The following is a 12,715-nucleotide window of genomic DNA, read 5'->3' as shown; positions in this document are numbered from 1 at the left end:
ATTTCAGTAACTAGATGAGTGAGAGCTGTAAGCAGCTAAGGGCTTCTTTGGGATATTCTCACCTTATCATATTATAGGGGAGTTTATTGCTATAATACCTGTTTGCATAATGCTCACATATGGTTTAACAAAGTCCAATTCTGATGTTGTAATTGTACCATTAGTTATTGTGGTACATTGTTATGTATTAGTTGTTACCTTTAACTTAAAATACATACAAAAGAAAATTATTAAGAGAAAATTAGCAACAGTGACACCAGAAGTAAAAAATATAAGAGGATCATTTGAAATATGAATAAAGAGATGTAAGGATAAATGACCGAAATGAAGTAACAAATAAGGCAAGAAGGAATTTAGAAAGATGGATAGAAAGATAAAGTTCAAAAGTAGAACGCTGAATGAGGGAGAGGAAGGCAAGTAAACGATTACAACTGTTGCAGAAAGGCTGATGTTCATTCTTTCCCAAGCCCATAAATTCTTGTCTTACCTCTGCTTCCACCCATGTTGTGGGAGTGGGGACATATTTGTAGTAGCTAGCAAATCTGGTTGCCCATTCATCTGGGAAGGAGGCATGTCCTGTTAGATGAATTAAGAAACATCAGTTTTCACAGAAGCTCTTATTTTTCCGTAGAACCTGAGTATGCTAAGAACCTTGTTACATCTTTAATTGTGAATGTTCATAGCACTATTTTGTATTGATATGATGAAAAGCATGTATTTCTGCCACAAACTGGCTTTTAATTAATTCTAAAAACTATATTTGCATTAATGTAAAACATGTGGATAAGAGTCTAACTTGGATTGAGAGTAGGTATTGCCACACAATCAAACAACATATTGGAGGGGGGGGGGGCAATATATATAGTTTACAAGCATCATTCACTGACTATCGTAGCAGTTGTGGTTTTCTCAATATGCATAAAAACATCCGCTCATTGCAGTGTCCATAAGGAAATTAGTTGTGTCACTTTTTCACCAAGCCCATGTGAGTGAGCTCCATAGGGTTTGCATATTAATTATAGTGTGTGGTGTGTGTGTGTGTGTGTGTGTATGGGAGAGTGTGTGTGTGTCAGTGTCTCCCTCTCTCAGTTAGCAAGTCAAGTGTTCATTCTTTTCTTAGTACCACTTTATTCCTTATCCTAGTGATTATGGGTCAGACATACAAAGCCATTTTGCAATTGCAAACTCTGCGGTGGACAAAGTCTCATTGTTTGTCACTAAACTAATTTTGCAAGTCGGAAAAGTATTTTTGACTTTTGTGATTTGGTATGATATGTGATATGTGTCCCTTGAGGCAGCTTAGCCTTTGTGAATAATGTTGCCAGCGTTTGAGGGATATGTAATGGTCTAGAGTACCTCTGTTTAATGCCATTCAATAATTTCCCAACCAGGAAGCTATTTTTGTTTGTTTTTAAAGGCAGCAGTGGTTTCTTTCAGGAACATGGGCTGCTTTAAAACATGCATTTGCAATGCAATAGGTTTCGCATTTGTGCAAGTTTAAGCTAATGGCATTGTAAATGACAATACCTTTAATTATCTGTTTAGATAGTTAACACATATATAAAAGGCATTGTCATTTACAATGCCAATAGCTCAAATTCTTGTAAAAGTGAGCCCTACTAAATTTGAAAGAAGCGGCTTCCATTGTCCCGGGCTGCTTCGAAAGTGAAAGTAAAAAGAACAATTGATGGACAGAATGCAGAACAATGTCATACATTCTTCCCACTACAGAGATCTGGGCCTAAATCCATTGTTTTTTGCTCACCATTGCATTCCTGTATGGACCCAGCCAAATGCAAATCAGTCTTGACCCTGCACCCAATGGGAACAGTCCAGCCCACACTACCAGGCCAGGTCCTCCCTGGACAGGAAACAAGCATCCTAGGACCGGTTTGGGGCTTTCTGCCCTCATCCACCAGGATAGCTTGACTCCAGTGGCATGGAGAGCACGGGACCCACGTCTGGGTATACCCGTCCCACTCGGGTGACAAATGCAAAAAGAACAATTGATGGACAGTGTAGTATGGAGGACAAAACAAGTGGAATCCAGTAGAAGATATTTCCAAGATGTTTATTAGGTAATTTAGTATATAAGTAACGAACCCCACCAGGAGCAGCCTGTATCATGCTAAGCTCATTAGCAACTGACCCAACTCTCTCAATAACATTCTAAATGCTAACATTCTAGACTACAATCACTATGCTGAGCATCATATAATAGGCAAGTTATAATTCAACATACTACAACATCTCCCTCCTATAAATTGAAAAGAGAAACCAAGCTAGGCAAGGTACAATAAAAATTGGAAACAAGTGAAAGCGTCAAGAGACTAATAGAGAAACATCAAAATAGAATGACAATAGCTAAAATATTACAACAGGGCAGACAGAAAACACAAAAGACAATACAGTCTTGCATCGACTATCTCTCACAAAAGACTATACACACACTCCCTTTCTTCAACAACAAAAAACTAAATACACAGTCCATGAAAACTAGCCAGGCTGACACAAATAGTGTAAATAGTGCAGAAAGAAGAGAAAAATGAAGAACAAAAATAGGTACTAAGATTTTGAGAAGAGAATGACACAGTGTACAACAGTGTACGACATGAGACTGTGAACAGATGTGAACACAAATGTCCACACGGATGTGGGAGAACCCACATGCAACAGTAATAGATGTGGAGAAAGACCACAAAGATGTGGAAAATGACCACATAAAACAGTAAAACTGTGAAGTGGAAAAAGACCACTTGGGTGTGGAGAACGACCACGTAGAACAGTAAAACTGTGAAGTGGAGAAAGACCACACGAAACATTAAGGTTCCCTTCAAACATGTTGGAACGAAAAATAGTGAACAAATGTGGAGGATGACCACATAGAAGAATAAAATCCTCCTCAAGACTATGAACAAATGTGGAGAACGACCACATGTATGTGGAGAAAGACCACATAAAACATGTTGTAAAGAAAAACGGTGAACAGATGTGGAGAAAGACCACATGAAATAATAAGATGCTCCCCAAAACATGTTTGGAAATTATGAACACATTTTTGAAAAAAATTTATGAACAAATTTGAAGAATGACTACCTGGAAGAGTAAAAGCACACAGTGAAATGCACCCTAATATATATAAAATACATATTCCCTTTAGAGAAAAAAAATAAATATGACAAATAAAATAATTCAAATTACAGTAGGAAAAAAACATGCAAGAATAATTATGACTTTAAAGCTCATTGCAATCATGGGTATGAAAATCTGCATTTTAAGTCACTATCATTCCTTATTGAAGGAATAAACGATTAAAATAACCATTTGATGGTGCAGATAGCACAGTAGTCAAAAATGTCAAAAGTTCCAAGGAGACAGAAAAAGATGAGCTTTATGTGAGGAGTCATCCAAATTCGAACCACAAAGGAAATAAGTAAATAAGTACCTGCGAAGGATCCAATAAATCAATGCGAGGTCCTTGAGCAAAATGAAAATATAGGTACAGCGAAGGACAGCAAGCTCCCTGGGACAAAATCAAAATGTAGGTAATACAGAGAACGGTGGAAAATGTGCCTATCATTGTAAAAACACTGAACTGTGATAGGCAAATATAAAGTAAAGCGTGCCCATTGCTGTTGGAGAACTGGAAACAGCTGCCTGTCGCTTTGCTGAAAATGCTGAAATCCATTTAAAAACAAAAACAAAGCATACCTATCGCTTTGATGAAAATGCTGAAATGCATTTTGAAAAGATAAAACAAAGCGTGCCTATCGCTGTTGAAAATACTGACATGCAATAGGCAAATTCATAACAATGCGTGCCTATTGCTGTAAAGAGAAACTGAAGAGGCATGAGACTGCACATGAAATGACAAGCTGATTAAAGCTGACGATAAGTGTCAATCAAAATGGCAGCACGTCGACGTGAGAAATACTGGGTGGCTCTCGGTGTCAGCCTGCTTCAAGGAATTCCGGCGGTGGTAGAAGGCTGACTCACGTCATAGAAGAAGATGACGGTGACACAGGAAGCAGGTAAGAAGGCATGCGCTGAGTGCGTGCGCTCAGTGAGAAGCTCGAGCGGGATTTGAAAGTGGAAAGGCAGTTAAACTACTAAATGCTAGGCCATTAGGAAAGCTTGTCAAAATTGATTAAAAACGAAATGTCACCGCAATATGCCGTGGTAACATTGGTGCGAAGACACACAAAACAGTCAGAAAACAGTGAGAGTTAAATGGGCTCTCCTGCGGTGCAGTTTAAATCAGTAACTGTGCCCTACCTCCAACTCCGATATAAGAGCGGCGGACTCCAGGCTGTCTCTAAAGAACAAAATGTTCCCAGGTTGCCAGCACTTTGAAAATGAAAGGTCGAGTACCTTGAAGAGCAGGGAAAGTGGCTGTCACTCGATGCAGCTGACAGATCCGTAGTTCTGAGCAATGTCACGGAACATGGATGTAGCGAGACTAGTAAGAAGGTTAAATAAACACCAGCATCCGAGAAATGAAAGGCGAGCGATGTGTAATCTGCTCTGTCACAGGAACGTGTCACACTCACCGGTCAGCAGCAGTCAAAGTGGAAAGAAAACAAACAGCAACTGGCAAATAAAAATATAAGGCGATCGATTGTCGTCACTGGTGGGGTTCTTGTGCCAGTATTTTTGATTGCTTAGTAAAAAGTTTTCTTGTCCATATAAATCCTTATCTTTTTAAATTTTTGTTCCGTTTCGTTTTTCTCCTTTTTTAAAGTCTTTGAAATTCACATGGAAATTTACCCCACTCCTGGTACCAATTGTAGTATCGAGGACAAAACAAGTGGAATCCAGTAGAAGATATTTCCAAGATGTTTATTAGGTAATTTAGTATATAAGTAACGAACCCCACCAGGAGCAGCCTGTATCATGCTCAGCCCCTTAGCAACTGACCCAACTCTCTCACTAACATTCTAAATGCTAACATTCTAGACTACAATCACTATGCTAAGCATCATATAATAGGCAAGTTATAATTCAAGATACTACAGACAGGATGCAGAACAATATCATACATTCACTCCTGTGCAGAACTCTGGTCCTAAATCCATTGTTTTTTTGCTCACCGTGCCATTCCAGTTTGGACCCAGCCATATGCAAATCAGTCTTGACCATGCGCCCAATGGGAACAGTCCAACCTGAACTGCCAGGGTCAAGACTGATTTGTAAATGTCTGGGTTCTGCATTCTGTCCATCAATTTCTCTTTTTGCATTTGTCACCCCGAGTGGGACGGGTATGCCCAGACGTTATAGCACTGCTAGTGCAGTGCTACAGTTACACGTCTGCAGATCCATGTCCATTGTTGATTGCTGGAATATTTTAATTAGTGTACAACTGTGAGTATCAGTGTTTTTATGTAACTGTAGTGGTATTTTTGTAGCATTATAGTTTCATTGCTGTAAATTCAGTGTTGGGGTTGTAGTAAAATAGTCAGATACTGATTTAGTTTTGCATGTGTAGTTATGTAGTAAGCCTTTAAGCTGTAGTGTTTAATGAAGCATATTTACAGTAGTAATAGTGTCATAATAGTGTTATTGATGCAGATGTAATGCATGCTTTAGCTGTGGTCATGTTATAAAAGCTGTGCTGACATAGCAGCACTGCAGTGGCATTGTTACCGTAGTGTATTAGCTCATAATGGGCACATCATTAATAGGTTTGAAGAGAAATCTCTGGCATTGGCATTCAGGTGTTTAAAGGTCCCTAAACTTTTCTTCAACTCTTAAATCAGAGGCCCTGCCAAGGTGGCAGCCATAATGAAATTAGAACTGGCAGCAGCATGTGAATGACAAATAATTTCAACCCTATTTCCTCAGGGGTGTGTTTGATACTTTCTTGGTTGATTCCATTTGTGTGGGGGCCGACTGAGAGACAAAGATTGTGAACCATAGAATATATGTGAATAAGCTTAAGGAGAATTTCTAGGCATTGGGTGAAGTAAGCTTCTCTTCCGTGAAATAACAGATCTGTTTTGTGAGTCTGGCTATATTTAAAAGCTTGTAGTGTGATGAATTGTGTTCCTCTTCATTAGTATGAACTAGTGCATTAACTGAAAGTACCCCAAATGTGCCTTGTCCCTTGGAATTAAATGAGAATGCCATGACATGGTTTGGGGATATTGGGTCATCATATTCACCTAAAAACCTAGGTGATATAATGAGTGAGCTCTTTGGAAAAATATATAGTAAATAGTTTAAAATGCAGAAGAGACCATATAAATGTGGAGAAAGTGCACAGTTTTAATCAGTAATTCAAGCATACAATAAATGTTACTAGAAAATATGACTCAAAATATCAAACAAGTTTCATGATTAAATCTATGCATCATGGGGTTACAGTGCAAAATGTTCTACACATTCAACAAGTAATGCCGGGATCCAGTGCGCAGGTGAGTAAAATGTTTAATTCCACATATGTTATCATGGCAGTGAGATGATCATCAGCACAATCAATCATATCCAATAAATTCTATATGTGTGGAAGATAACTGATACCAAACTTCACCAAAGATTGTTTCTGAACTTGGTTACCAATATGCTGCCAATGGGGGTCTGATCTGATTTATATATCAAATATTAAAATGTAAAGTCACATTTAATTCTACATAGCAGTGCTACTAAATGAGCTCCTAGGACCTTATGAAGTCTAAGCTACATACATACATAATATATATTCTGGCCAATTGTACAAAGATTTACAAAATAGCGACAGTTATGGTGATGTAAACAATATGTAGAAAGACAAGCGTGAGTGAGAAGCTAACCCTCAGCCTCCCTTAAACTTTGTAATCGGAACACAAAGAAGAAAAAGCCTCAAAACTGATAAACTCCTTACATTAGTTCATCAGTTGTGAAACTGATATCACCATCAAACTAGGCCTTGGTAGTAAACTACACTCCGTTTGCGGAGTTTGCAGAGTTTTCTGCACTCCTTGCTCTGCGGAGCTGGCAGAGTGCAGAAAAGTCCACTCCATGTAGTGCAGCAGAGTTTCTTCTCCACTCGTGCTCGTCAGCGGTAAGTTGGCAAATGCGTGCTGTCACTCGGGTAGAATTTCCACTTAACGGCAGCAAGATCAGCACAAATGGCAGTTTGCACTGCACTGCCCCACTTGCGGAACTCTGCAGAATGTTTTTGTCACTTTGTGGAGTTCTGCTGTGAACTCCACCCAGGCCTGCATTAAACCCACTGACAAAGGCAGAGCGATTGTCTTACAGTTGTCACAGCCTAAAGAAAAGAATGACTTAGACTATTGACAGGTGAACACAACAACAAGATACTTGTTGTTGATCCCACGCCCACAATGAAATGAGAGATGCACTCTCTGATAGTGGAGGCAGAGTGTGATGGGTGGATCTCGAAGCACGAAGGGGATTTTTTGAGAAGCACCAATTCAGCAATACCATATTTTGTTATACTATGTCAAAGGTCCACATAAATTGTGACCCAACCTACCATCGGGCATGCCAATTGTATCAGAGATAGGTTGCCTTTTGTAACCCTTGTCACAATTTTGTGACTTTTTCCTAAGGCCAATACTACAGAAGAAGGAGACCTACATAAAAGATACATCAGGCCTATTGGTCCATATCAGAAACATTGACTTTTATGACCAACAAGACCTCCGAATGAGTTTAGATGTAGAGAGTCTCTACACCATCCTCCCCTAAAGAAAAAACTCTAGAGGTCATTAATGGGGCACTTGAGAGTGCAGAATTGACCTATTCCAACGCCTAGAAATTTGGTGATGGACTGCGCATTACTTACTCTGACAAGAAACTACTTTGAGTTTGAAGGCACCCTCTTTCTACAAATCCACAGTACTTCAATAAGGCGTACCTTTGCCCTTAGTGTGTCAGGGTTACATGTAGACAACATTGAAAAGAGAAACATCTCACATAAGACAAACCTATATTGGAGTACATCTGTATATGGAAACAATACATAAATGACAATCTGGTGATATGTAGAAGGGACATACAGACTTCCTTCGACTTCATTACTTGGCTCAACAACCAGGATAAGAACCTTAAATTCACACTTACTATCAATAGAGAATAATTTAGAATCCAGAATGAAGATTAGTTCCCAGAGGGACCCTACAGACACATACCCATGTGAAACCCACTGCTAAGAACAGTTTGTTATGCTTTGACAGCGTTTTACCAGCGACCATTGCAGGAAAATCTTGTTTATGGCCATTCCTGTAGAAACGACTTTGAACAATAAGCAGACCATCTGTCAGCCAAACTGAGGGTACGTAACTTATCTGTGAAAATTATTCAGAAATCAAAAAATGTGCGAGAAAGAAGAATTGAGATGCATTACTAGAAACACAAGCAAAAGAAAAAACTGAACACTCTCTTGTATATGTCACCACATACAACATCGCCTCAGACTGCAACAAAAAGATCATTAAACATAATTGGGGCATTCTAAACAAAGGACCTAGACAGTTGGACTATCCCCTCTTTTGTAACAAAGGAACAAAAAACCAGAGAATGTGATTCACAGTGCACTAGGCCTTTCAGGAGTAATAGGTCACTTACCCGTGTGTCCAATGCAGCGTCTGCCAACTGACCGCACCAACAAAAGAAATTGACCTAGGCTTACACAATCCTTGGTAATTATGAAGAGATACAAACTGCAAAACTAAATAGGTCATATACCTGATAACCTGTCCAAGCAAACGCAGATATGTAGGCATAATGACTTGAATAATAAGCACAAGAATCTGCAAATACAAGAGTAACATCAGGTGTAGATGCAATACCACCAAAATGGCAGAAAATAACATCACTGCTGGACACTGTGTAAAAATCCTTAAATGGGTCATTCTGGACCATGTCATAGCAGAGACGAGGAAACTGGAACTAATTTAATTTGAGAAGGAATAGCACTGGGTTCATAAGATATCCACACAGAAAAAAAGGACTGAATGATGTAATCCGCTGGTGCAATGTGCTCCAATAATATTTATTGCAGATCACTATCCAGTAGCTTACACTGATGAATACGGACTGAAGTCGGACACTGTGTGTGTGTACATCGGTGTATGTTTTCACAATATTATTCACAGCATTACTTCGTATTTTTTTTAAAATCTTTCCTCTTAGAACAGACTTTTTCCTTTTCTCCTCCCACTTGTTGTTGTTGTCTTGTACTGCTCTCCATAGATCAACAAGACTACATATATGGTGAGATGGGTCTATATTTCCCATCCCTCCCCCCATGTGACCCCTTCTCCATCAATAGCTAAGCTTGGGAGTTCTTCGCCAGACTCTTTCCTTTAGGAACAAAGAGAAATTTTGAAGCAAATCTACATTTCCCCGCATTCCAACACACCAGCACTCCTCCTTTAGGGACCATGTCACTTTGGTCACATGACTTCCTCCATCGACATAAAAGACAGCCTTATTCAGGCCAGCTTTCGTCAGAGGAGTACGGGGAGCAGAATAGGTGGAAGGGAGAATGATTTCCTTTGGTGTAATAAGTGCTGGGTGAAACAGGATAATTGAGCCCTTTCTTTAGGAACCCCTCCCTTTTTATGAAGCAAAAGGTAAACACTGTGTTTTCTATTCTCTTAGAGTGTGAAGGCATGGATCACCCCACTCCTACTACTTGATGGAGCCTGACTTTTTAGGAATCATGTAGGTGTCATGGGCATGACAGAAATTATTTGAAATACACTAGTATGTGAATGCTTAACACTACTGGCTATTATAATTTAATTGTATTTACCCTTAAGTGTGTGTCCATATGTGTGTGTGTCTGTGTGTATGCGGGTCTGTGTGTGTGGGTGGGTGGGTGTGTATGTGTGAGTGTGTGTATATATATATATATATATATATATATATATATATATATATATATATATATATATATATATATATATACTGAAAAAACATAGGTTTCACACATGTTATAGTTAGGAATTAGCATTTAAAAAACCTTAGAGATTCATTATAAAACCATAGGTTTCACACATGTTATAGTTAGCTGGACATTTCACTCATACAAAACCATTAAAATACCCCCATTATAGTTAGTTCAGCTAACTATAACTCACGCGCCCGCAATGCACTGCTGACGATGTCACATATTACATCACTCATGACATGGTCAGTGACATCACTCATGACATCTCAAATGACATCACTGATGACATTGATGCTTGGGAAGCAGCTAAAATGTTTCTCCCCATGCACAAAAGCAACAAAGCAGTTTGCTTTACCCTACCATAGCAAACAGCAGTGTCCTGGGGGTAGGCACCCCGGGACACTGCAGGAACCGGACTTGGGGGGTGGCGTCCCCAGGGCCATCACGCGCTCCAGAAGGGGGGCTGCACGGCTCCCCTCCCACCAGTTAAAAGCCCCAGGGTGGTGATCCCCGAGGATGGGGGGTCCGTCATGGACCCCCTATTTTACATATTAGAGCCCTGGTGAGGTGGCGGTCCCCGGGGCGTGTGGGGGCCTTAGAGGACCCTCAACATACATATACAAGCCCTGGGTGGCGGTCCCCGGGGCAGCGGGGAGGGCTGTGTGCCCCCACTATTATAATTACTTTGCCCCGGGGTGGTGGTCCCCAGGGCAGTGTGGGGGGATTGGGGCCACCCCACACTTCTTTTTCACTATGCCCCCAGGATTAGGTCCCACGGGGCTAATTTGAAAAAAAGCGGACCGGGTTTTTTTTCACCGGGTACGCGTACGAATGCGTACTCCGTGATTTTTTAAAACAAATTTGGGGGCCTTGGGTGTCCTTGTGGGACCACCTGAGCAGGCCAAGGGGGTCAGGTTGTTTTTACCCTGCCCCCTTTTTGCGTTCTACTCGTTTGTTTTTCTGCTTTCTTGTGCCTCGGTCAACCGAGGCACAAGATGACTGCCAACATGGAATGTTGACAGACAGTTGACAGCCAATGAGCATGCAGCTCGTACTCGGGAAGGTACGCGTACTGAACGGATTAACACCATTTAACAAAAAGCGTGATCATGTGGACCGAACTCTACCTCTCTGCCAAATTTGGTGTAATTCCGTTCAGCCGTACGGGCTGTAGCCCTGACTAAAGGTCCTATGGAAAATTGCATGGGGAAAACACGTTTTGGGACACCCCTTTTTTCTCATCCCCCACTTCACGAATCACTCCCAAACTTTCAGGGAAGGAGGGGAGCAGAGCAGGCCATTTTCTTGGAAAAATTCACGAAGATTTGTTAACCGGCGCTAGAGTTATTCCAAATAGAATGCTGCGGATTTCCTATGGAAACTGGGTCCCAACTAAATCTACCTACTGGCGACTGCCAGTTGGTAATATATTAACCCGTTAACCGCGGCGGTAATTCCGACGCGGTGTGGGCATTTTCGTGCGCGGGTTGGGAGCCGTTAATATATATATATATATATATATATATATATATATATATATATATATATATATATATATTCACTGAAAAAAACATAGGTTTCACACCAGTTATAGTTAGGTGGAAATTTTACTCACATAAAGCCATTGAAATTCCCATGTTATAGTTAGTTGGACTCACTATAACTTGCGCGTGCAATGCACTGCTGATGACGTCACATATTACATCACTCCATCACATCCAGTGAATGTGTATCTTTCTGAAAAATAAATATTTTTTATATATGTATATCTAAAGGTTGATGGAAGAATAAATGAGTAAATAAATGTCTAAAGTTAATTTTCGTAAAAACCACTGGAGCATATATCTTGAGACATAGCAAAGGCACATCGGGCTACCAGTCCCTACAAATTTGCCAAGTTTGGTGGAAATCCATTCAGCCGTTCGGGCTAAAAGTGAGGTTGACCGCCCGATGGAAATTAACATGGGGAAAACACATTTTGGGACCCTCCTTTTATCTCGGCCCCTGCTTGACGAATCCCCCCCAAACTTTCAGGGAAGGACCGGAGTGCCGCGAGGCAAATTTGAGGAAACTGTCGGGTAGATTCCTCAACCGGCGCCAAAGTTATTCCCAATAGAATGTTGAGATTTTGCATTGAAAAAAATCCTAGCTATAACTACCTACTGGCGACTGCCAGTAGGTAATATATATATATATATATATATATATATATTACCTACTGGCGGTCGCCAGTAGGTATATATAGTTAGGATTTTTTCTCTATGGGATTTTTGAAAATTCTATGTCTAATAACTTTGGCGTTTGTGGACGGAATTGGCTGAAATTTTCAGGAAAATGGAACATTTTGTTTCTGAGCAGCCCCTGACAATTTGGGGGGGTTTCATCAAGGGGGGGCCGAGAAAAAAGGGGGGTCCCAAAACACGTTTTTCCCATGTTAATTTCCATAGGGCGGTTGGCCTCACTTTTAGCTCGAACGGCTGAATGGATTTGCACGAAACTTGGCAAAATTGTAGGGACTGTTAGCCCGATGTGCCTTTGCTAGGTCTCAATATATGTGCTCCAGTGGATTTTGAGTAATGTAGGTTCAAAAAAAGATATATATCTGGGCGGAGCCTAACCACACATCTGATCTGATTGGCTGTCAGCACTTCATCCAAGAAGTGTTGGCAGCCATCTTGGGACCAATATACATGATAGCACCTCATTAAAAAGCATTGTAGTTAATAGAGGGTTTTAGGACTTTAGTTACATTATAAATCATTTGTTGATGGTACCATACTCGTTTTAGGAATTGTGGTGGGTTCTAAGGTGATT

The 12,715-nt window shown here is 40.3% G+C and overlaps 1 protein-coding gene across 1 annotated transcript in view; it reads right to left on the bottom strand.

Moving 5' to 3' along the window:
* Positions 1 to 12,715, bottom strand: part of LOC147724244 (lectin-like) — a 172,151-nt gene that overhangs the window by 82,041 nt on the left and 77,395 nt on the right. The window contains exon 3 of the mRNA XM_086966981.1: positions 488 to 576. Within this exon, the coding sequence (XP_086823107.1) occupies positions 488 to 576 (89 nt within the window). The remainder of the gene's footprint in view (positions 1 to 487; positions 577 to 12,715) is intronic.

The sequence above is a fragment of the Lissotriton vulgaris genome, chromosome 4_1 (assembly GCF_964263255.1).
Source record: "Lissotriton vulgaris chromosome 4_1, aLisVul1.2, whole genome shotgun sequence".
Lineage (NCBI taxonomy): Eukaryota > Metazoa > Chordata > Amphibia > Caudata > Salamandridae > Lissotriton > Lissotriton vulgaris.
This window is presented reverse-complemented; position numbering and strand designations above follow the sequence as displayed.